The sequence below is a fragment of the Clinocottus analis genome, unplaced genomic scaffold (genome assembly GCF_023055335.1).
Source record: "Clinocottus analis isolate CAN_PGR_092001 unplaced genomic scaffold, fCliAna1.0.p SCAF_1, whole genome shotgun sequence".
NCBI lineage: Eukaryota > Metazoa > Chordata > Actinopteri > Perciformes > Cottidae > Clinocottus > Clinocottus analis.
In genome coordinates, this window is record NW_027175820.1 from 12,661,317 (window position 1) to 12,683,653 (window position 22,337).

Genomic DNA, 22,337 nt, shown 5'->3' on the forward strand with positions numbered 1-22,337 from the left:
GCGTGTGTGGTTAACAAAGTAAATAAATTCTATGCTGCAGAAAAGTATACTGTGTATTTATGCACAACAGTAAGTGCCTTGCCATAATTCCCCAGTGTGATTTCTATTCCAATTGTCTTTTGAGAATTGCTGCTTAGCACCCTCTGAAAGACTAGCAGTCTGGCACTCTGGTGAAGCCTTCATGAGGTTACACATACAACAACACCTTACTCACAGCTTGCAGAGAATTATAAGCAATGTGTGCAGTGTTTAGTGAGGTAAAAATACCTACAACTACTGGACGTCTGAGATGTCTGTATATCAAACTCTGGAACTAAAATATCAAAAAAGGTGCAGCTCTCTGAAGTCCAACTAGCTAATTGATCAGTTGTTGGTCACAGGACAAGCAATATACTTAACAGACTGAACAATATATACTCACAATACACAATTTGTAATTAATAATTGTAATTGGCAATGTCAATCATTTTGTGTGACAAATCCTCAGATTTGTGTAGTAGGATTAAATTACTACAAAACACACCTGCGGAACATCTAGAAGATGGGTTTCATCACTTGCCTCCATGTGTTCCCCTGCTGTAAACAAATGACTTGTTTTCCCTGTAAGACCTGCTGTTTCTATGCAAAGGCTGTCACCAAACAGTGCCTGAGTTTTCTCCCTTCTGCCACCCACCCTACAACTAACTTTCCATTGTCCCTTCGGAGCCACAGCAGCAGAAATATTGCTGAGGCTAAATAGCTACGCGAGGAAAACAATGAACCAGGGTGAAGCTTTTTAAAAGATATACAGACTTCTGTTTGTCTGTCTGTCTTACTTTGCTGAGAATGAGAGCAGAAAGCTATGGTTTAGATTTAGGAGCTCATAAACTCATTGCTCCAACAGGTAACTGAGGGCTGCAGTTTCCATTACAGACTGCCAGGTGTGGGGCCATGAAAAGCAGAAGGGAGTAACTATTCCTTTATCAGCTGTGCCGCAACCATTACAAAGACAGACAGACTAAAGTCATATACTTGTCCCTACATTCATCATGTTTATGGGAGACTGAAGTCAAAAGCTATAATACAATTTCTTACTTCTTTTTTTTTCAAACAGACATGGGACACACTACAGCAGCAGTGGGTTGCCATTGGAAAAAGCAAGATCTAGTTTATGCATGTTTTCACGACAGGAAACAAGGTGACTTCCCTTTCTCTGGTTGAGAGCCGGAATTAAATTACCTGGCACATAACGAAAAGCTGTAGACTCTTGATTAAGCTTCAGTAAACATACATTAATAAGGATCGCTCATCTTCTTCTATATATGTTCAGTGAAGGGAACTGGACGTCTATGGTATAAAAGATTGATAAACGACAATGTATGTGTATCATGGTATTTAGATAGACACACTAACAAACATTTTTTTTATGGAAAAAGTCCAGCTGCAATTGCTGTTGTCTCCAGCACAAGCATATTTCTGTTCTGCTGTTTCAGTGCAATGTACTTTTTTTTTACCTGCGACTTTCTCTGTTACCATTATGCCTGGTGATATTAAACCTATGTCATCTAATATAGAAGGTTAAAAAAGGCAGTGATGTAATGTATAAATCATGTAAAGTTTATTTTATTAACCGTTTATTAATAACCGTGATATATGATATGATATGTAACTAACGCCAACCCTACAAACACATAACTGCATAGTCTGGTCTCGTATAGTCCACAGCATTACGGTGATCACGCTGCGAACACACAGGATTATGCTGTGGGAGCCTCAATTCTTTTAACCATAGGATACAGCCTATGTAACAAAACCTGATGCCGTAAAACAAGAAATGTTGAATAGAATACAGAGATTAAAATTTGCATAAAGAAACAAATGTACTAGAGTCGTGGTTACCTGTGGCTACCGTAGCACTGTTGGGCTGGCTGCTAGTGCTGCTGACATCTACATACAGCTCATCTTCTGCTTCAGTAGAAGAGGGGGAGGAAGAGTCACTACTCAGCTCCTCGCTAGAACTACTGGTGCTATGGAGTAGAGCATACTTCCTACGTGCAATCACTTCACGCTTCTTCCTCTGCAGCAAGAGTCGCTCCTTTTGCTTCTGAGTCCGCTGACCCCGTCCAGGAGCCGTTTTCACAAAGCGCTTCCTATGCAGGGGCCGCCGGCTGCTCAGACACGGACGCTTCAACAGTACTGGCTCAGCTTCAGACCGCACCCACTTATGAGAGCGATTCCCCCGAGTTCGACCCAGAACAGGGTGCAGGCCAACTCCAGCGGCGCCTCCTGTTGTCAGGGCAGGAGCCTTGTGTTGGCCCCCCGTTGCTCCAGCTTCCCCCTCCTCCTCTGAGCTGAGAGTGTCCGAGTCCCCAAATCGCAGGCTAGAGGAAGGGGAGGAAGCGCAGTCACTAAAAGAGGACTCGAGATTATGTTCGTCCTCACTGGGGTGCTGTATAAGTTCTACCCTGGGACGCTGAGGGGCCAGTGAACTCTCACTGATGTGGCCCTCCTTCAGTGAGCAGTCTGATGGCCCTGCCTGTTGGCCTTTTCTTTTTCTGCGACCAGGAAGGGTTCGTTCTGAGTCTCTGTGTGTTTCTGTGTCCCTCAGTGGCCGATGCCTGGACTCACACATTGTCTCAAATTCGCTGCCTGCCTTTCCAATCACCTCCTTGTTAGGGAAGCTCTTGGCTGCCTCCATAGGCTCTGGGTTCACCAGTGGCTCCTTCAGATGCTCCTGTCTGCTGGGGGCCTCTGACTGCACCTCACTCTTCATGGTGGCAGGTCTGTCCTCAAAGGGCAAACAGCAAGTGCACTCGCATCCGTTCCTAAGAGTCTATCCGCTGCATCTCAAAAAACCTGAAAAATAAGGAAGAAAGTAAATGATTACGGGTGCACAAGCCGCTGTGTTCCACGACTGCCAAACAGCAGATCATCATGTTAGTGACAGAATTAACACCGTAGGAGCACATAAGAGAGGCATGATCAGCAGTAGCTTATGACAGAAAAATAAAGTGTCATCTATCTTAAAAATTGTGCTCAGATCCATATTTTTTTTTCTCCGTGATTCATAATATATGATAATTGTAGTTCTCTTTTCACTGTCTTAACTGGATTGTTCAATATCTGCCCTTTAGAAAACAATTACAACAGAGCATATCCACAGCACACAGATTTGAAAACAAACATATATATGCCCATGACAGTACTTCATGGTGTTCAAACCAGCGAAAACTATTCTTCACCAACAGTTTGTTTGTACAAATTTAGAGCGAGACCCAAAGTGGCTGATTAAAGATGTAGTATGGCTGAGTCAACGCTGAAGTGTTTGCCTTATTGTTGATTTCACCCAAACTATCAATCCGACAGAACTGAAAATGTGATTTGAAAAGGGAATATTTACCATCTCATGTTTATGTCTTGACTTGTGACATTTCTGTCTTTATTTGAGTGTACGCTTACAAATAACTTTCAAGAGAAACAGACTGTTAAAGCATGTGGTAGTGGAGACATTTTCACAGCAGTGTAAGGTCTCCCAGAGCAACGCCAAAAAAACACCATGTGTATTTTCATATGGCACATGGCTTACTACACCCTGTCAGCCAAAAGTCAACTGTCAATAAACCTGAAGGCTCCTTTTAATGTGATGAATACATGTTGTACATTACTGATTGCTGCTTTTAAGAAAACTGTGATAGTTTAGGAATCTTTGTCAGTTTCAAATACATTGATGTAAAATATATCATTTCTTGCAATATATCACATACCTCATTGCCCCTGAATGGTGAAATAATTATTATTATGAACAAGATATTGTGATAATGATGCGTGTTAGGAATCAATTCCAGTGTTAAAATTAAAGTGAAATAAGAACGTTACCTCCTGTTGTGTACGCGGTTCCCAGTTCAATACACCAAGGATGTGTAATTGTTCAGGCTTTATAAAGCTAATAAAGTTATGCTTTGACACAATACCAAACCAGCATGAAGATGTGTATTTTTTAGACAAACACACACAAACAGTGTTCACATTGTTGCAAACAATAAATACGACTGTAAATAATTCCAAAGCAGAAACTTAACATGTCATTGGTTTTACAGGGAATGCTCAAAAAGTTGAGGGATATATCTTTTGCAGATGTGTGTTATTAATCACAAAAGATGTTGCACATCTGCAGTGATGTTTACTGATCAACTGTGCTTTAATAATGTTAGAGACAGCGTGAAGAAAATGCACTATTTGCACGTGGTGATTGCCCACAGCACAAGCCAGCTGCACTTATTCATATGATGAAAACTAATTCATAGAGCTACTTCAGCAGCTGATTTAGGAAAATGTTGTATTAACCCAATGTGACTATGTGTACAAGTAATGCAACACAACTCAAGAAAATAAATGCCATGCATTGCTCGTCTCATCTGCATTGAACAGTATGCACAATATTGAAATTTGGAGGGTCTGTCAACATTCCTAAGTAATTGTGCAAACTTGGTCTAAGCAAAATAAGCAAAAAACCCATGATAAAAATGTAAACATCCAACTACTGCATTTAGCCATTTAAAGCCATTTGATTCTACTGTAGGGCAGTTGTTAGCAAAGTCAAGACTCAAAAAGACTTTTTAAGAGGACAGAGCAACAAAGACTTCTATAATGTCCCTATCTCTCTGTCAAAGTACCAGCAAACAAATGTTACACAACAACATTCCTGGTAGTGTTTGGTGCAGAGTATTTGTACTGCATTAGGCTGTACAGGTAGGTGTTTATGATGTAGCTACATGGGGCAATTAATTATATATTATGGTATAGACTAAACAAATTACCAAGCAATGCATTTTCAATATGCACTCACAACTCATTTCCTATTAATAATAATAATAATACTGATAATGTCACTGGACCAGAAAGCTGCGACACCTGTGAAATATGACTGATGAGGTTGAGGATTCTTAAATTAAGCCACAACGCTCGTTCTGCTTTTACAGACAACTCACTGATAAGTGAGAGTCCTTCAGATGCCACAGAGAAAGCTGCGCAATGACATGCATGAATTCAGGGGCCTCAGAGGACAGCCCTGAAGGGAACCAAATCCCCCTGCACCAAGGCTGAATAAGGCACATTTATAATAAAGCAGTCCATTTAACAACAAATAAAGAATACTGCTGAAACCATCAGGTGATCAAATCGCAGCTACTTGTAGCAGAAAATGTATGGTGCACCAGAAATGGCAACAGTAAACCAATTGAAAATGTACGACTGAGATAGGACTGCTAAGCTACTGCTGACGACACTGTGTTTTTTGACTGAAACGACCACTAACCTCTCTGACTAGGCAAGCAAAAACAGAGCTTCATAGATTTATTTAGCTCGACAGTATCGAGTCTGAAACAGAGGCTAAGCATTGTGTCGACAACGCTTAACAATTACAATAAGCTCGGCTGCTGTCGGTCTGTCTGTGCCACAAACGCTGCTGGATGGACTGGGGCCAGTATAACTCGTGCTAATGGAGAACGACTAAAAATACAAACATCCAGTGTTTGTAACCTGTGTTTAGATTATCACGACGATGAATCAAGAGAAAGCCAAGTGGACAGCTAGCCACCTAGCCGGACACATAGTTAATCCAGACAGAAGACAACAAAGACAGCACGTACCTGGGTCTAAGTCCTTTTTTACACTGTGTCACCGTCCTTTTTGTAACATTTGATGTTAAATCCTGTGGGAAATAATGACAACCGATGAAACCGAGCATTTGTCGAAATGGTACTCTTAACTACAACTAGGCAGGCCTACAAAGAAATCGCGATCCGAGGACGTTATTGGCTGGGATTGTGAAACTGACAACACAGTCCCGAGCTGAGCCGAGAGGCAAAATCGAAGGCAATGGGCCCTGGATGGCTACGAGCTAAGCTATCGTAAAGGCTAGTTCACTTCACTCAGCAAATACCCGGTTGAACTCAGTCATTTTGACTCGCAAATTAACCCTGTGGGGTCTTAAAAGGTAGTGCGGTCCCTCGCTTGAGTTTCTGTCTGACAAGATAGAAATGTCTCACTATTAGCCCTCGACGAAGTTGCCATTCCTGCCTCTCGATGCATCCACTCTTGTTTACCCAGCAGGTCGTCTGCTCGCTGGCTCCGGATCCAAGAGTCGTTCTCCTGCCTGCCGCACGGGAGCGCCAGATTGCGGACAACCGTCAACTACTTTCCGACACTTTACGACAGCTTGATTTAATCCCTTTTTACTTTTCGAAGATGGACGTGGAGATGTAAAATATGTATGTGGAGAGGACACACTCTCATCGTCCGGTTTCGTGTCGACAAAACCGTTCGGGCACGAGGAGCTCTGTGTAATTATAGTGTACGCCCATGTACAGATGATAATAGACATTAATGCATCATCGTTTTGCATGTATTTCATCCATCATCCAAACCGCTTATCCTCATTAGGGTCGCGGGGCGCTGGAGCCGATCCCAGCTGTTAAGGGGCGAATGCACGATACACCCTGGAAAAGTCGCCAGTCCATCACAGGGCAGACATAGAGACAGAAAACCATTCACGCTCACATAAACACCTACGGACAATTTAGAGTCCAATTGACCTAACCTGCATGGCTTTGGGCTGTGGGATGAAGCCGGAGAACCCGGAGAGAACCCACGCTGTCACGGGGAGAACATGCAAACTCCACACAGAGGGACCTGCCAGACCAGTATCCGAACCCTGGCCCCTCTTGCTGTGAGGCTTCAGGCGTTTTGCATGCGTATTGCTTTACTTACTCCCAAATCCTCGATTTCAAACACTGGCGCGTCCACTAGCGGATATGTCTGATGTGTGGAGACAAAAGTCGAGCCAGTGATTGAACCTAAATCTAAGATCACAAATAAATAAAATAAAATGTGTATCCATACTAATAACCAAACGGAAACGTGATAAGGAAAACGAAAGGCAGACATCCCACAATATCTAATTGTATATGCCTGATAAATGGGACATTATACATCACTTTTAATGATTTAAAGATTTAAATGAGCTAACCATGTGGGTACAATTTAAAACAAAATGCAAATAGGCCCTTCTCAACTTCATCTGCACAACTCAAATGCAACATTTTGAGATAATAAAAGATAGAGAACACTTTTCTTATGTGCCAAGATGTAGTCTGAACAGATTAATTTTCAGTTCAGCAAATAAGCCTACCAAAGGTTGGTTATATATAAAATACCCTAAACATTATAGAATAAGAGCAAAGCAATTGTGTCTATAGTTAAATGCAGGCCAACACACACATATGTTGAAGTAACTTAAATATGAATAGTCTACAAAATAAGGACAAGAACACATTTATAAAGCACATGATCAGCACATGATCAACACAAAGCAAGATCTTGCATTTAGTTCAAAATATTATAGTTTGTTTGAGTAGATTCAAGTAGGTTATCTGAGACTGGTCAAGTTTAGTATTCAGTCTCGTGGAGAGCGAGCCAATATGTCTTTTGAGACCAACAAGAGAGGCAGCTGAATATATTCTCTGTGAAATCAACAGCTGAGTATTTAAGTGCACTACTTTACGAGGTGATTCTAAGGAGAATATATTGCAAGTCACTGTACATTTGCTAAAGATTACATTCCAAATAATAATTAGCAAGGTCTACATTTTAAAAATGGTTCTTAAGTGTCTCACCGCTGTGCCTATTGTATTGAAAATATTTGAATCACCTGCCTGTGAAGCTTTGGTGAACACGAGCTGCCAAAGTCAACGCTCTCCGTCAAGAATACGGTTTTCCCTGGTTTTATTATTAAAAAAAATTAGGGAAAGAACGTGTGGTTGAATTAAACGGAGGGGAGACTCACCCCCCCCCCCCCCCCCCCCCTCGAAATACAGTGTAGTCGGTTTTCATTTTGCCAGTTCATTCACTGATCCCCAGGACACAAGGTGTCGTTGCGGCATTTTAAAAAGACCAAAATGAAGACACGAAGAAGAAACAGGGAAACCGTTCTGCGCTCGCGCACGATTCGGTGTAGGGGAGGTAAAATGGCGACGGGTGCCATTTCCACGGAGTCAAAGAAAATATCAGATTTAAGAGTTGTTGATCTCAAATCCGAGCTCAAACGAAGGAATTTGGACACCTCTGGTGTAAAGAGCGTCCTTCTCGCAAGACTGAGACAGGTAACTGTAAAAAAATATGCCAACCTGCCCGAGAAAAGGTGCCCGAACTGGGGAATGCAGAGTTGCTAAAGCTAGCGTTAGCTAACGTTGTGAACGGATTCCTGCCAATAATAAGTTCGTGTCTACAATGGGAATTAAGCTTGAATGGATCCTGTGAGTAATGATACTGTAAGGTTAGCGGTGAAGTGAGGGGCTAAGTGAGCACAACAGACACGAAAGCCCCCTGTGGGCTGTCGTCCAAACAGAGTGGATCTCTTCAGCGCTACGATGTCAAGCTGAACTCTTTTAACATCAACAGATTGCACGCGATAGACTGCAGCCGTTAAGCTGAAGTGTCGTTAAGTTAACCTAATTGTTGACTGTGTGGAGGTAACGTCTGCAGCTTGGTGTTTCGTTTATAATTTGTGAGCGTGATCACGAGTGTGTTTTTGTTAATTCTGGGTAGGAATAAATGTTTTCCATATTTATCAATTACATATTTTAATTGAAATGGACAGTCTTGATGACGGGATGCCAATGTTTGCTTCGTTGGAAATTTAGACGTGTTTTGGGGGTTAAAAAAATACACGCATTTTTTTGCATATTTGTTTGATTAGCCGAGTGAACACTTTTTTTGAATATTGCAATTGACCGAAATGTTTTAAGTTGAATTTGAAGTTTTATAAAATTCCCAATGAAGTGTAAATAGTGTTGTGGTTTATGGCATTGGATTGTTAGTATCGAATCCCCCACATTGACTCTAGATTGTTTTGGTTTAAATTTCATCAATGGTAGGTCACAGGTATGACAGACTGAAACTTGAAAATGTAGCCATAGTATCTTTGGATGCTGATACGTCATATTCACTATCAAAAGCCATCCAAAAGATAACCTCACATGTTTTACTTTTAAACATCAATGTGGTCCAAGCTTTTGCTGTAGAAGGCAGATACAATACAATGTTGAGTGGTGCCATTTTCTTTTTATTGGTCATCACTTCCATTTACAAGACTGATGTGAGAAATGAAGAAACAAGCAAAACGTGACCACGATTGAAATTAATTTGGATTAATTTTATAAAACTAAATCTTTTATGATATCTAGCTCACAGTTTATTATGTATTCCTGGCAGATGAGTTTGCAATTGACTAGACAATTGGTGATGTACAAAACCAGAATGAACAAACATATTGTGTCTTGGGTAAATAATATTTGAAATAGTTTCTTTTTTTTAAATTATATCTGTTTATAGGCTCTTGAGGATGAAGATGGTGACACAGAAAATATCCAAATCCAACCTTTAACTGATGCATCAAATCGGAAAGGTGGAAAAGCAAAAGGTAATCTTGTATTTGATTTAGTCCATGGCATAAGGTGGCAAAATAACACATTGTGATTTATTTATTAATTTTCTTAAAATGTATTTGACCTATTAGGGAAAAAAGTGGATTCTGATGCGGACACAACGGGGGAGGAAGATGTGCTCTCTAAGGTGACTAGAATATATTTCTGTTGCATAAATAGTAGGCCTGGGCAAATTCACGTGTTTAACGCAGTGTTGATCCGGCAATCCTCTAACAGTGTTAATTATTTAATAATGCGTTAACTGCATTTTTTTTTTCATTGGGAGGGGCTTATCACTGCAGCACACAGGTGCTGCACTTTAAATCTCTACCAGACGGCGTAGTTCAGACCTGGCTGTCTTACGGCGCTTTCAGTCCAGCCCGTGTGAGGTCAATCAAAAAATAAAAATACAATGCACACCATAAATGCAATACAACAACACTACTTTTACTTTCAAGTTGAGTTATGTCAGTGCACACGCACTCTTCCGCAGCCTCACCGACAGGCAGCGTTGACGTGACGACTTGCCGACTTGAGCCTAACGTGAAAGCTTGTATTGTTATGTAGTTTCTGTTCTCAACAAGCAGCGGGTGTTGCCACGAGCTGCTCCACCTCACAAAGTGCTCACAGGCAAATTAATCGTGCATGCACAAAGCTCCTGACCCCACGGTCTGATCCACTATGGGAGAGCACTTTAAGTCAGTATCTCTTCTGGATCTTTACTCTTCTCTCAAAGAGGAGAACTTTCCACACGTCAGAAGATGTTCAGTGCACTTGTTCAAGCCAACACACGCTGGACTTTTCTCACTGAGGAAGAAAAACTGAACTGAACTAAACTGAAAAACATGAAAAGCACTCATTGCTTTTTGTATGGAGTGAATAAACTGCTGGTTGAACAAGGACAAAAGAAGGAGTGGCTTGTCCCTAACTAGGACCCTCACTTTTTTTTGTCTGGTACTTGTTCAGAAAATGAAAACCGATTCATATACTATATATGTATGTATGTTAACTTACAGTTGCTCCGAGAGGGACTGTTATATTGTTCTGATAACATTACTTTAAAAATAAAAGCACGCAATACACTAGTTTTTACTTCATTATTGAATTTGGCGCAGATTGCGATTAATCACATAATGCGATCAATTTAGCACTGCAACTAACAATTATTTTAATTGAATAATCGGTTGATTATTTTTTTCAATTAATTGTATAAAACCTTTTTTTCTCTCAAATTGGCAGCCTTTTATTACAAAAACAGAACTGACAGTGCAAATTCACAGTGCAAACAATCTTAACAATAAAAATTTACAAAAAAGGATATACAAATCAAAAAACTTAACAGGATTTGTTTGAACGTCAGAATTTGATCTGTACACACTTACAGACAGACACACACACACACAATCTCCTACACACACACGCACTCACAGACGCTCATACACACACACTCAGACGTTTATACACACACACACTCACAGACGCACAAGGGATAACTTACGGACTGCACTTTACCTAAAAATAAGTTATTAATTAGATATCGAACCACAAATCCAAGCAACACTCCCTCTGCATGTCATGAAGCCTCATCATCCCGGACTGTTGAACGCAGTTCGTCGTTCTGCACGAGGAGATATTTACACATTGCTTCTCTTGAAGCCCCCGTGGTATTTAAAATAGAAGAAACACGGTTTCAACAAGACGTTATCTAACCCAACAGCCCGGCTCAAACATGAGGAATGAATGACAAGCTAGCGAGCTAACGACAACGATTAGCCGCAAGCTGCTAAGCTATTCTAGCAAGCAATGCGAACACGCAATGACATACGAGAGGATCCAACGGGCCGCATTAGAACCTCCTGGAACTTCTGCTGCGCTCAACTTAACTTTTATACTCAAACATCCCTGCGAGTGGCATAATAATCGCGCGACACAACGAATCGACAATGAAATTCGTTGACAACTTTTTTAATAATCAATTTTCATTGAATTTATTGATTCGTTGTTGCAGCCCTAGATTAATCGCAGAAATCATGCGATTAATCAGTTAAACTTCTTCAACTTCGCCCAGCCCTAATAAATAGATATATGTATACTTTAGGGGAAATTAGATACTTTATCTATCTATCTATCTATCTATACTTCTAATACTGAACATGCTTAGATATATTCAACACTCACTGAATGCAAAACTATAGACTCAATTCACACTGTTTGGGTGTGGTTAGCGTTTGGAAATACAATTTTTACTTAGGAAAGTCTGTTAACCTTTTTAAAGGGGGGGGTCCTGTAACTAAATAGTTGTGAGCTTACGTCAGTGTTTTTTATTCTTCTAGGAAACTGAAGAATATGAATCTGAAAAAGGTATGTATAACATGCTGGCGTGCTAATTTCCAACGCTAATTAGGTTGTTACGTCTTTACAGCTTGCATTTGTGACGACAAGACCTCCTAGTAGAATGCATAACCAACATCTCGTGGTAATTAATGCTTATGCTAGGTACTGCACTATATAGGTCACAGTGTGCTAAAAAAACAGCATCATGGATATGCTTCGAGACCAATTCTGCTTGTTTGTGTGTTTCCATTGCCTATGGCGTTCAACTTCCCACATTCCCCAGGGATACAAAAATACATGGTTCACAAACAAGCTGACATTTTATTCTGTCCAATGAATTGTAAATGGCAACAATTCAAAGAACTCAAGGATCATTGCACTTTCATGTTGACATTTTAATTGACGAAAGTGGTGGACAGACAAAGGACAAGTGCAATTGGCAGGTCTGAATACTTCGCTACCCTCACCTCGGGAATCAGACACCTTATTACAGGTTGTGTCAGGTGAGATGACCTGAGAATGAAGCTGGGATTTTGGTAGCTCAAGGACCACTAGACTCCGCCGCTTTGTCAAGATGCTGAAGCCTCGAGTCAGAAGACAACTGGAAGGTCAAGAGACTTCATACATTGCAAGAAACAGCCATCAAAATTTACCATGTTCCAGCCAGCTGACTGCAGCCCGATGTGTGCAGTGAAGAGATGTGACATACACCATGGCCTGGGACTGGAAGGACAGACTGTTGCGACCAAAGGGACATACTTTTCTACACTGTTGGGCACAGTTGATGAGACACATTTTGATGATGAAAGATACTTTTTCAGAGTGCTTTAAAAACCTACCGATAAGACACCAACATTGATTATTGAAGAAATATTGGAAGATATTTAAATTACTTTACATGGACTGATCAGCTGGGGATGTATTTTGCACAATGGAAGAAAACCTTAAGGATGAACAGATGATTTGAACTTTCCTCACAATATTGCTTCCTGGACGACTGTCTCACATTGTAGGAAGCATCTGGAATTACACGTTTATTATGAAGTATGACTCGAATACTTAACGTGTATCAAGAAATGAAGACAACTGAATCATCCCCCGTTTTCAGTGAAGAATGTGTTTTGTGTCTTCCTGTGGTCTCTACACCCTCGATGACCATTAACACTAAATGTGCTTTCTATTCTACTTTTTAGGTCAAGTAACGTGCGACATGTCGATGCTAAAAAATGTGTTTTGCCATGTTTATCCTTGTTAAATCCCTCAGATGTAACTGATACAGATGATGGTACTCGTGAAAAGTCTAAGCCTGCACCCTGTGAGGACAGCCTTGCTCAGCCTGAGGCTGAGGCTGAGGCACTTGCTGAGGCTGAACCAGAACCAGAGTCAGAAGCTGTGGCAGCTGAGACAGATTCTGAGCCTGAGCCAGAGATTGATGCTGAGTCCGAGGCAGAGGTGGATGCTGAGTCTGAGGCCGACCCAGAGGTGGATGATGATGATGACGACGACAACGACGACGACGACGAGCCAGAAGTGGATGATGACGATGACACAGCCGACCCAGAGATGGAAGATGAAGACGCCGACCCAGAGCTGGATGGGGAGGCTGAGCCAGGCCTGGAGACCAGACTGGCTGAGATGGATGCTGAAACCATGAATTCCTCTAAAGAAGCTGAGGATGATCACCTATCCGTCTCAATCCCAAATGAAGATGCCATCACCCTAGATGTTGATGGTGATGATCTCCTGGAAACAGGTAAACATGTGAAACTTCCAGATCCAGAGGCCGAGAAGGGCAATGATGAGCCAGGGGCCTCTGCTGAGACGGTCCCAGATGATGACATGACGGTGGAAGAGACCGAGGGCCACAGAGATGGTAAGAAAGATGATGGGTCCAGAAGTGATGTCACGAAGAAAGACGCCAGAGAGGTCCTGAAGAAAGCTGAAATGGGAGACAAAGAAAAGGATTCTGGGAAGAAAGGCCCCTGCGCTACTGGGCCATCAGGTCAAGCAAAGAGGTTTGTCTTTCTATGTCAGTTATTCAAGTCCAGCTCACTAAGAACGCAACATTGTGGGTAGCCTCAAGATTTTTTTGCCATATGGGAAATGTTCACTGGTGTACCTAATCCTGCCAATTACTACTGATTTATTTTTCTGAAGTTGGTTAATTTTTTATATTAACCAGCAGCTGAGAAAACACCTTATTTTGTTACTTTGACCTTTGCAGCAATTTTAAAGCCATTTCCAGTTTCTACAAAAGGCATTGTAAAAGAGCTTTAGTATCCGTGATGGCAGTATTTTTTCCTTTTTTTTTTTTTTTTTTTTTTTGGTCAAATGATTCACTGTGAAGTTGAACAAACCTCCGAAGATTTCATTGGTCCAGGGAATAAATTGGCTGTCAACCTGACCCATCTCACCACTGGAAAAGCAATGAAGCCTTTGAGACATTGTTTCAGAGCCACGCCTTGCCCACAGGATTTTTTTTGGGAACAGAATAAAATATGGTGTTTTTATTCCGGTAGATGTATGCCTATCACTTTACATCTGGTTATATTTACAGTCACTCATTTTCTTTTTTTTTGTCGTTACCACATTTGCTTTGTAGCTCTTCAAGAGACAGAGATGGAAAAGCTGCCAAAGATGAAAAGGGTAAGAATTATGTCCATGTGGTGTTAGAAATACAAAACCCAAACTAATTTAATTCAACTTGATGCAATATTTTTCATTCCCAATGACTGCTGAATGTGTTTTGGAAAACATTTTTATCAGGAGTCGTCAGCAGTAGCGGCAACAGCAGCTCTTCCCGTAACATATGGGTGAGCGGTCTGTCTTCAAACACCAAAGCAGCTGTCCTAAAGAACCTGTTTGGCAAATATGGAAAGGTAATTAACGTGCAGTTTTTTGAGAATTATTATTTTTTTCTTATTTTGAATAAATCTGAAACTACTACTTTTACTATATGTCTCGTGTCATAGGAAAATGTTGAAATGTGTTACCAACAGGTTTTGAGTGCCAAGGTGGTTACAAATGCTCGCAGTCCTGGTTCAAAGTGTTATGGCTTGGTGACGATGTCTTCCAGTACAGAAGTGACACGGTGCGTCTCCCACCTTGACTGTACAGAGCTCCACGGACAGCAGATATATGTTGAAAGGGTAAGTGAGAAAGCACATGTCAAGTCAAAATATTTTTTATGCCCGACGGGTCTAATGCAGTGGTTCTCAAACCTTTTCTGTCGCGCCCCACTTTGGAGGAAGAAAACTTTTTTTTTTTAAACCTTTTTGTATCTCCTCTATCTGTGCTATTTAAAATAATAGAATAAAGAAACATGAAATCCCTTTTAAGTAAACCAGATTGCTCCATCAGATAAAAACTAGAACAATGCAAATAAAGATATAACTTCTATATGTGCACAAAATACTTAATATTTGACTTAAAAAAATGACCTATAGTGGCTGCAAATAACCTGTTTTGCACTAAATATCTTTTCAAGATGATAACAATGACGTTATCGAGCCATCACTTATCAGTATTAGTAGCTGCTTTCCTCAACTTTTTTTTCTTTTTTTTTGAAACAGCGTTGTAGATTTATTACGGCCGCTCTCAATTCATGCTCAAGGTTAAGCTCAGATCTATATTCTGTTTTGAGAGACGCAACAGCAGAGAAGACTTCATGGAGGTTTTTTAGCAAAATGCCAAGAATCGGCAAGTCGGGCATGCGCAACCTTGCCGTGAAAGTACAGGCATTTCGCCACGTTTTATGACCATGTACTTTTGTATTTTTGTACTAATGTAAAGTTAACATGTGCATGGGGAGAGTGTTTGTCCTAAAACCACAAGGTATCCGATTCAATCCCTGCTCTCCCCATAGTTGCATGTTAAAGTGTCCTTGAAAAATACCCTGCAGCCCCAATGCTTCAAAGCAGCACACTGCTCCCTATACTAAGGATGGGTAAAATGCAGAGCATAATTTCTCCACTGTGGGATTAATGAAGAATCGGCAATTCCCCCAAATCCCTCCGCGCCCCACAGTTTGAGTTTAGTATTAGTCGCAGGTCTAATGCAATCTTTTTTCCTTTAAAGGAAAATGTGGCCCTGTGTCATTTGTATTTTACTGCTGCTGTTTTTCAGGCCAAAAGTGATCCCTTCAAAAAGGAAGGCTCAAAGAAGGATGCTGAGGACAAAGCAAGTTCTTCCAAATCAAGTGATAAGCGCAGTTCTACGGGTATAAAACTGGCCAACAAGTGGGTAACAGGAAAAACAAAAAAAGTTACTTCTATGTTAAATTTGAAAGCACATTTATCATTTGGTTCTCTTTGTGTTTAGAGCACAGCAATCTTACAAAAAAGAGGATAAGAAATTGGATAAACTCTCAGAAAAAGACAAAGATTTGTCCAAAAAAACAGAGTCTGTTTCATCCAACTCGGGGCAAGATTCTTTGAAGAAAGATGACAAAAAGCATGGACGTAGGTTTTATTCACGCTTCTGATTTGGAGTATATGGAAGTAGATATCTGTCTTCTCTGACTATTAATTCAAACCTTTTTTTTTCTAGGGATAAAGAGCCCAGTCATTTTACATCATGCCAAAGGGGACTCTAATTTTGGCAAAATGAGACCTTTTAAAAGGGGACGGTATTTTGATAAAGTAAGACTTTTGTTTGTATTAAATGACATTTAAAGCATATTTTGAATTTGAGACCAGACAATGTTAGACAGACAAAAGTATTTTTAATATTTAAGACTGTAATAATGAAACGCTGCTACTTTTTTTGTTTTCCTTTTTCAGCCCTTCGTCAACATGAATATTCAAAGAAGGCCAAAATGGTTGATTCCTCCTGAAGAGGTACAAAACTCTCAATCATGCAGCTTAGTATAATTAGTTAGGATAGCTGTCTTTTAACATGCTGGACCTTTTCTAGCATTTAATAAAAACTTTAATTTCTATTTTCCCTCTTCAGTTAGAGATGATGAGATTCAAACAGCGACCTTTTATGAACAAGGGGGAAGACAATGACATCCTGCCTTTCGAAAAGATGAAGGAGCAAAGGATGCGTGAACGGGTGGCTCGTATTGACCGCGCTCGTAGAGCCGTAGAGTTGCGCAGGTAGTCTGCTAATGCTCACTGTTGTTGGTTTTTCATTGTCTTAAAGTTCTAAGAGTAGTGATTTCATTTTATTTATTTTTGGCTTTCAGGCGGCGTGAAATTGCCGAACAAGAACGCAGAGAGCGCGAGTGCGTCCGTCTGTTACGGGAGCGTGAAGAACGGGAGAACCTCCTCCGGGAGCGCCAGAGACTTGAGATGGAAAGACAAAAACTGGAGAGGGAGCGCGTGGAGAGGGAGAGGCTTGAGAGAGAGAGAATCCGTATTGAGCAGGTAGAGAGCCAGCCATGTTGTATTGAACAGAGTCATTGGGACTGCAGTTGGGTAATCGGGTGCCAAGAGACCAACAACCAGCAAACTACGTGCCCGATGGGTCATTAATGATCCATCAGGCACGTAGTTTGCATGAAATCTATCCAGATGTCAAGGAGTAAATTAGTTTTTCTCTAAAAATCTATTCAAATCGGACTAAAATGTATGTATTTCCACTGCTTGTAATTATATAATGATATTCAGGTTCCTCAGTAATTTTAAATGGTGCAATTCTATTACCTCTTTCAGGAGCGACGTAAAGAAGCAGAACGTATGGCACGTGAACGTGAGGAGCTGCGCAGGCAGCAAGAGCAACTCCGTTATGAGCAAGAAAAGAGAAACAACCTCAAACGGGGCCGTGACGTGGAACATGGGTATATACACAATTCAAACGTTTTTTCCCTCAGTAGTTTATTGGTGGTGTAACTATGACCCAAGTTGTTTCCTATGGAGAGAACATTGTAGTGCTTCCCGTGTATTGCAGCCTCGTGGCTTTGTTTTGCTGCTCAATGGTAGTGATGGAGGTTTTACTACGACACATTTAAACACATAGCCCTTTTCAAGCAAACCCGTTGTGGTTAAAGGTTCTCTATACAATGTCTTCAAAAAAGCAGCAAACAACAATTTGCTTTGTACGGGGTTCTTACAGTCATGGAAAACCTGGAAAAGTCATGGCATTTTCAAATGGTTATTTCAGGCTTGGAAAAGTCATGGAAATTTGTTATGTTCATGACGTTCATTTACGCTGACTTTTGAAATAATTGATTAAAAAAAAGCTCAAAATATAAGCAGGCATACATACAGGCATCTGTAGAAATGTTTATTCTTTTAATCAAACTATTGTCTCTTATTTATTTGTGTCATTTAAGTTATACTGTATGCTTTGGAATTCTCATTGTTAGTTTAAATACAACATTTTCTCAGTTCTTGTACACACCGAGATTTCACAAAATGTTTTTTTATGGAAATTTGGTTTAAAGTCAAGGAAATCCATTGGTCAAAATGTGTATGAACCCTGTTTGTAAAGATATCGTGGAAAAACCACTGAGTAGAGAATGGTGTCACGACCCTTGTATAGAGGCAGTAGATATGCTTTAAATGAGGTATGTTGTATTTAATGTTTCAGCCGGAGAGACGAATCATATTGGAATGGCAACAAGAAGATGCAGTCTGAGTCTGATGCCCGTTTGAACCAGGGCTCAAACTATAACCGACAGCAGAACCGCTTCTCAAACTTCACTCCCAGGGAGCGGGGTCGCTTTCCAGAGGGCGCTGCCGAGCAGCCCAACACGTATGACAGGTACCAGTCACCAAACTATTGGAATTGAAGTAGTCAATTGTGGCAACAATATTAGTCATGAGAAGATATGTTGACATGTCACAGTAGGTAGAACACGTATGTGTGACCTAAAAACTAGATTTACTGCCTCAAGTTGCCAAATAGTCATGTACTCTTTACATCCTTGTTTGTCCAAAATGTCATCTCATTTCATCCTGACACAATTAGCATATAGATTATCGAGTTATGACCAAAAACGATTTTGCATATTTTAGTATCGATACTTTATTAAATTAACGTGTGATCAGAGTGCAGTTACCTTTCAGCTCCCTGTCATGCATTGCCTGCAATGAGGCGGCGCTTAAGGAGTCGTGTTAACTGTTCAAAAAGCTGGGCAGGAACAAGCTACTAAAAAAGGGAACCATACAGATGTTTTATTTACCATTATAGATAAATATACCAGTATCGTATGTGTGATATTGTATCAAATTCCGGTATCTTAAGTATTAGGTATCATGATATTTATTGCAGGTATTGTATCAAAGTCATAATTTTGGTATCTTGACAACCCCTATATATGTTTGTACAATATTTAAATAAATTCCCTCATAGTGTTCATGAATAATCTCTTGAATGCAATACCTCAGTGCCTGGAGGGGATTTTTTTTAAATTTAGCTCAAATGTCCACTTGCACTGAGGGTTGACCTGATGGGAATTGGTAAAACATCCCTTTTGAACTCACAAAACATGTTTTTGGCTATAACTTAAGAAAAATGTCAATTCGGATTTAATAATTACGTGATTACATTTTGGCTAGACATATTTGTAACCATGAGGCGGTAACCAAAGTTTATTAGTGACATAATTAATCCCATTTTGGTCTGTTGTTGCAAGACGTAACAGGTTCGATGGTGAGCCAGAGGCAAAGAAGAGTCGGCCTGCTCCTCACAGAGAGAGCTCTGGCTTTGAGCGCTACCCTAAGAGCTTTGAAACGGTCCGTAGAACTGAGCCACCTCCTCCTCGCGCTGATCTCCGGGACACTGACCGCCGGGACAGAGATGAGAGGCGGCCTGTGCCCATGCATGATCGCCCTATGGGAGCCAGAGCGACGATGCCTGGCATGTCGCACAACCGCTCACCCAGGGATGGAGGGCATGCATGGAAGAGCGATGGTGGCATGAACTCCAACAAGGGAGATATACGGTGAAAAATATTATAAGTGAATAATAATCATCAGTAGGCTGTCGCTCCTCCCCACCCCATAACAGTAAATGCTAATTCATTTTTAATAAATCTCTCACCTGCAGTAACGCTGGGATGACCAGAGGACCCATGCGGATGCGTGCAGAGCGGTCAGGCCCAGTACTCAGAGGAGGCACCTCGGCCAACCGTGGAAGGAGCAGCTTTAATGATCGCGATGGAGGGAGACCCATGGGGATGAGTAATCAGGTCAGCCTAACTTCAGACTAAAACTTCGTTTATACTAGCTATAGTAAAGCCGGAGAAAGGCGTGCGCCAGAAATGTTTGTCACGGCCTGCGCGTCTGCAAGTGGTTGTGGCACTTGGTCATGCACGTCTGAATTTTTGTGACTTGGCACATGTGGTCACATGTCACAAATAGTTTACTGATTTTGAAACACTATTTACACCTCTTAGGGATAATACAAAAGGCCATATTGCTTTAGAAACAGGAGGAGGTCTTGATCTACTTTTGAGTAACTATTTTGCGGCCAAATCAAATTATTTACTTGATAGTTAAACTTTGTTTCTTTGTAATAAATGCAATACAGGGTTTGTCTAAAGGCAATACAGTAGTCAATAAACTAAGCTAGAGTAAATAAATAGAGAACAAATCAATGTCTCGGAAGAATAAAACATAGTTATCTGTGGTTATGTTCTAAAGTACAAATAAACACATCCAAGCCTGAAACGACCTGTGGGAAGTTGCTGAGCCCAAGGCACTCTTCATCCTGCTGTGGCCTTTCTGCTCTCTGTGGCCGTCTGTCTCAGCAGCGACGTAACATGTTAACTTATCCCCCACTTTGTATCAGAGGCAGCACTTTGTGCCTCATTATGCAAAGGCTCACATAATTAAGTGTACTAATGTTTATCGATAAAATGGTGGTTCAGTCGTATTAATGGAGTCACATCTATACACGTTTTTACCTAATTTTAGTTTAATGCCAATCTTCTGTCTCTGCAGCCATTCAGCTCTGGCCGCCAGGTCGTGGTGGAGCGTCACAGCAGGGATCAGGGACTGAGGAAGGAGTGGCACGGCGGATCAAGCTTCAGTGATAATCGCAGAATGGGAGACAGCCGGGGGAGCATGATGGCTCCTTCGAGGTATGTCAAACTTACAGTTTGACTGAATAGTATGACCCCTTTTCTCATCAGTCTTACATTTGTGCTGGTTTTCTTTTGTGCAGTCACTCTTCTTCTGGAATGAACCGTATTGTACAGATCACCAACAACTCCATACCCAGTGGTGGCAACGTGGGTGGATTCAAGCCCTTCAAAGGAGCGCCGCGGCAGTTTTAGCTGCATCCAAATTCTGCCACTTTCAAGCACCTGCAAATTTAAAGACTTTTCCGAACTCTTATTTTTAGAATATCGGCTGTAATATGTGGCATATTTGTAACCATAAGGGTGATAACACTGTTTTATTTTGTATAGACAAAGTGTTTAACTTGATGTAGAGTTTTCCTGACAGTTCTGCTGTTACCGTTGAAAAACAACTGTGCATACATTTGACTTAACATTTGGGAAGATATTGTACAGCACTAAGTCTTTGTAACAAGTTCTCAAATGATGTTATAAATGTCTCCTCTGAGTGTTGTATTTATATGTCCAATAGCATAGTTTCCCACTCAGTAGTTCTGTGTTTAATAGAGTGCATTGAATGTCAGGGATCATTTACTCATTTGGATTTTTTCTCTGTGAGGAAACAGATGACAGGAGTATTTTTTTTTTTTGAAGTCATTCTTTGTAGATGTCCTGTTTTTGTAAAAAGTAGTTGGATTTGATTAAACCATGTCAAACTGTAATCTAGCCTGCATTGTAGCATAAAACTCCTTAGACCATGAGTTGAGGCTTGTCTGTCTGAAATAAAATTTGACATTCAAATCTGTTACTGTAGAGCATTCAGTGGTGTTGGAGTTGCTAAAAGGACTTTTGCACTTAATTAGATTTGCTTATCTTTATTCCAAGTATTCCCCAAATTCAATTCCATCGGCCAAATGTCAACTTCTGATGGTTTGTTTTTTTTCACTCAATGATTTAGAAGAGGATATGATTTTGTAAATCACCTGTTGGAGCCCACCATGTACAAAATATAACCTTGTGATGTAAGCGGGAACAGCTCTGACAGCTCGCAGAAAGTTTAAGCACGCAGCATGAAATCTGTATGGTGATTAAGACAAAAGGTTAACAGTTTAGTCACAACTGACATCACCTTTTAAGCTCCATATTGCTTTTTCACTCGTTTCAGTTGAACGCTTACATTTAATTTAGAAACTGTTAAAGAATTTGTTATTTTTATAGTTTGACCAACAAATCCAGGACTGCACTGAATGGGTTCTCACAAATAATTTACCTACACACCTGTCAGAAATGGTTGATAAAGCTTGTTTAAATTAAAGAAAACTGATAAACAGAATATTTACTGATTGTTGTAGTAGCCTTATTGTCTCTCCTCCAGTCAAGGCCAGATTAATCTGTGGTAAAAATGTTCCGATGTGATTTGTTGAACCCGACCCAATCGTTGAAACTGAAGTGTATGCTTAATACATTTCTTGAAGGATTTATTTGATCACACATAAGGGTGTTAAAGTTATGAGAGATCATTAGAAACGACA

The 22,337-nt window shown here is 40.6% G+C and overlaps 2 protein-coding genes across 5 annotated transcripts in view; one reads left to right on the forward strand and one right to left on the reverse strand.

Moving 5' to 3' along the window:
* Positions 1–6,101, reverse strand: part of rnf111 (ring finger protein 111) — a 24,909-nt gene extending 18,808 nt beyond the window's left edge. For 2 of the 4 annotated variants that reach the window (XM_068574129.1, XM_068573868.1), the window contains exons 1-3: positions 6,027–6,101; positions 5,628–5,689; positions 1,879–2,835 (exon numbers count right to left, since the gene is read on the reverse strand). In XM_068574129.1, the coding sequence (XP_068430230.1) occupies positions 1,879–2,752 (874 nt within the window). In that variant the 5' untranslated portion in view covers positions 2,753–2,835; positions 5,628–5,689; positions 6,027–6,101. Of the gene's footprint in view, positions 1–1,878; positions 2,836–5,627 lie in introns of all 4 variants that reach the window. The other 2 variants (XM_068574043.1, XM_068573953.1) reach the window with 2 other exon arrangements.
* Positions 6,102–7,974: 1,873 nt separating this feature from the next.
* sltm (SAFB-like, transcription modulator) lies at positions 7,975–21,610 on the forward strand. Its single transcript, XM_068574244.1, has 20 exons — positions 7,975–8,138; positions 9,370–9,457; positions 9,554–9,609; positions 11,795–11,822; positions 13,060–13,810; positions 14,398–14,441; positions 14,562–14,674; positions 14,795–14,944; positions 15,921–16,033; positions 16,116–16,255; positions 16,344–16,435; positions 16,577–16,633; positions 16,749–16,894; positions 16,984–17,164; positions 17,453–17,577; positions 18,330–18,503; positions 19,378–19,686; positions 19,791–19,932; positions 20,687–20,826; positions 20,910–21,610. The coding sequence occupies exons 1-20, from the start codon at positions 8,004–8,006 to the stop codon at positions 21,019–21,021; spliced, it is 3,096 nt and encodes a 1,031-aa protein (XP_068430345.1). The 5' UTR covers positions 7,975–8,003; the 3' UTR covers positions 21,022–21,610.
* Positions 21,611–22,337: the final 727 nt, after the last annotated feature.

Excerpts from the sequence above, each read along its gene's own strand:
- sltm (XM_068574244.1), top strand. The coding sequence starts at position 8,004 with ATGGCGACGGGTGCCATTTCCACGGAGTCAAAGAAAATATCAGATTTA. Across the intron at positions 16,634-16,748 it reads GGTTGATTCCTCCTGAAGAG|TTAGAGATGATGAGATTCAA; the intron begins GTACAAAACTCT and ends TTCCCTCTTCAG. Across the intron at positions 19,687-19,790 it reads TCCAACAAGGGAGATATACG|TAACGCTGGGATGACCAGAG; the intron begins GTGAAAAATATT and ends TCTCACCTGCAG.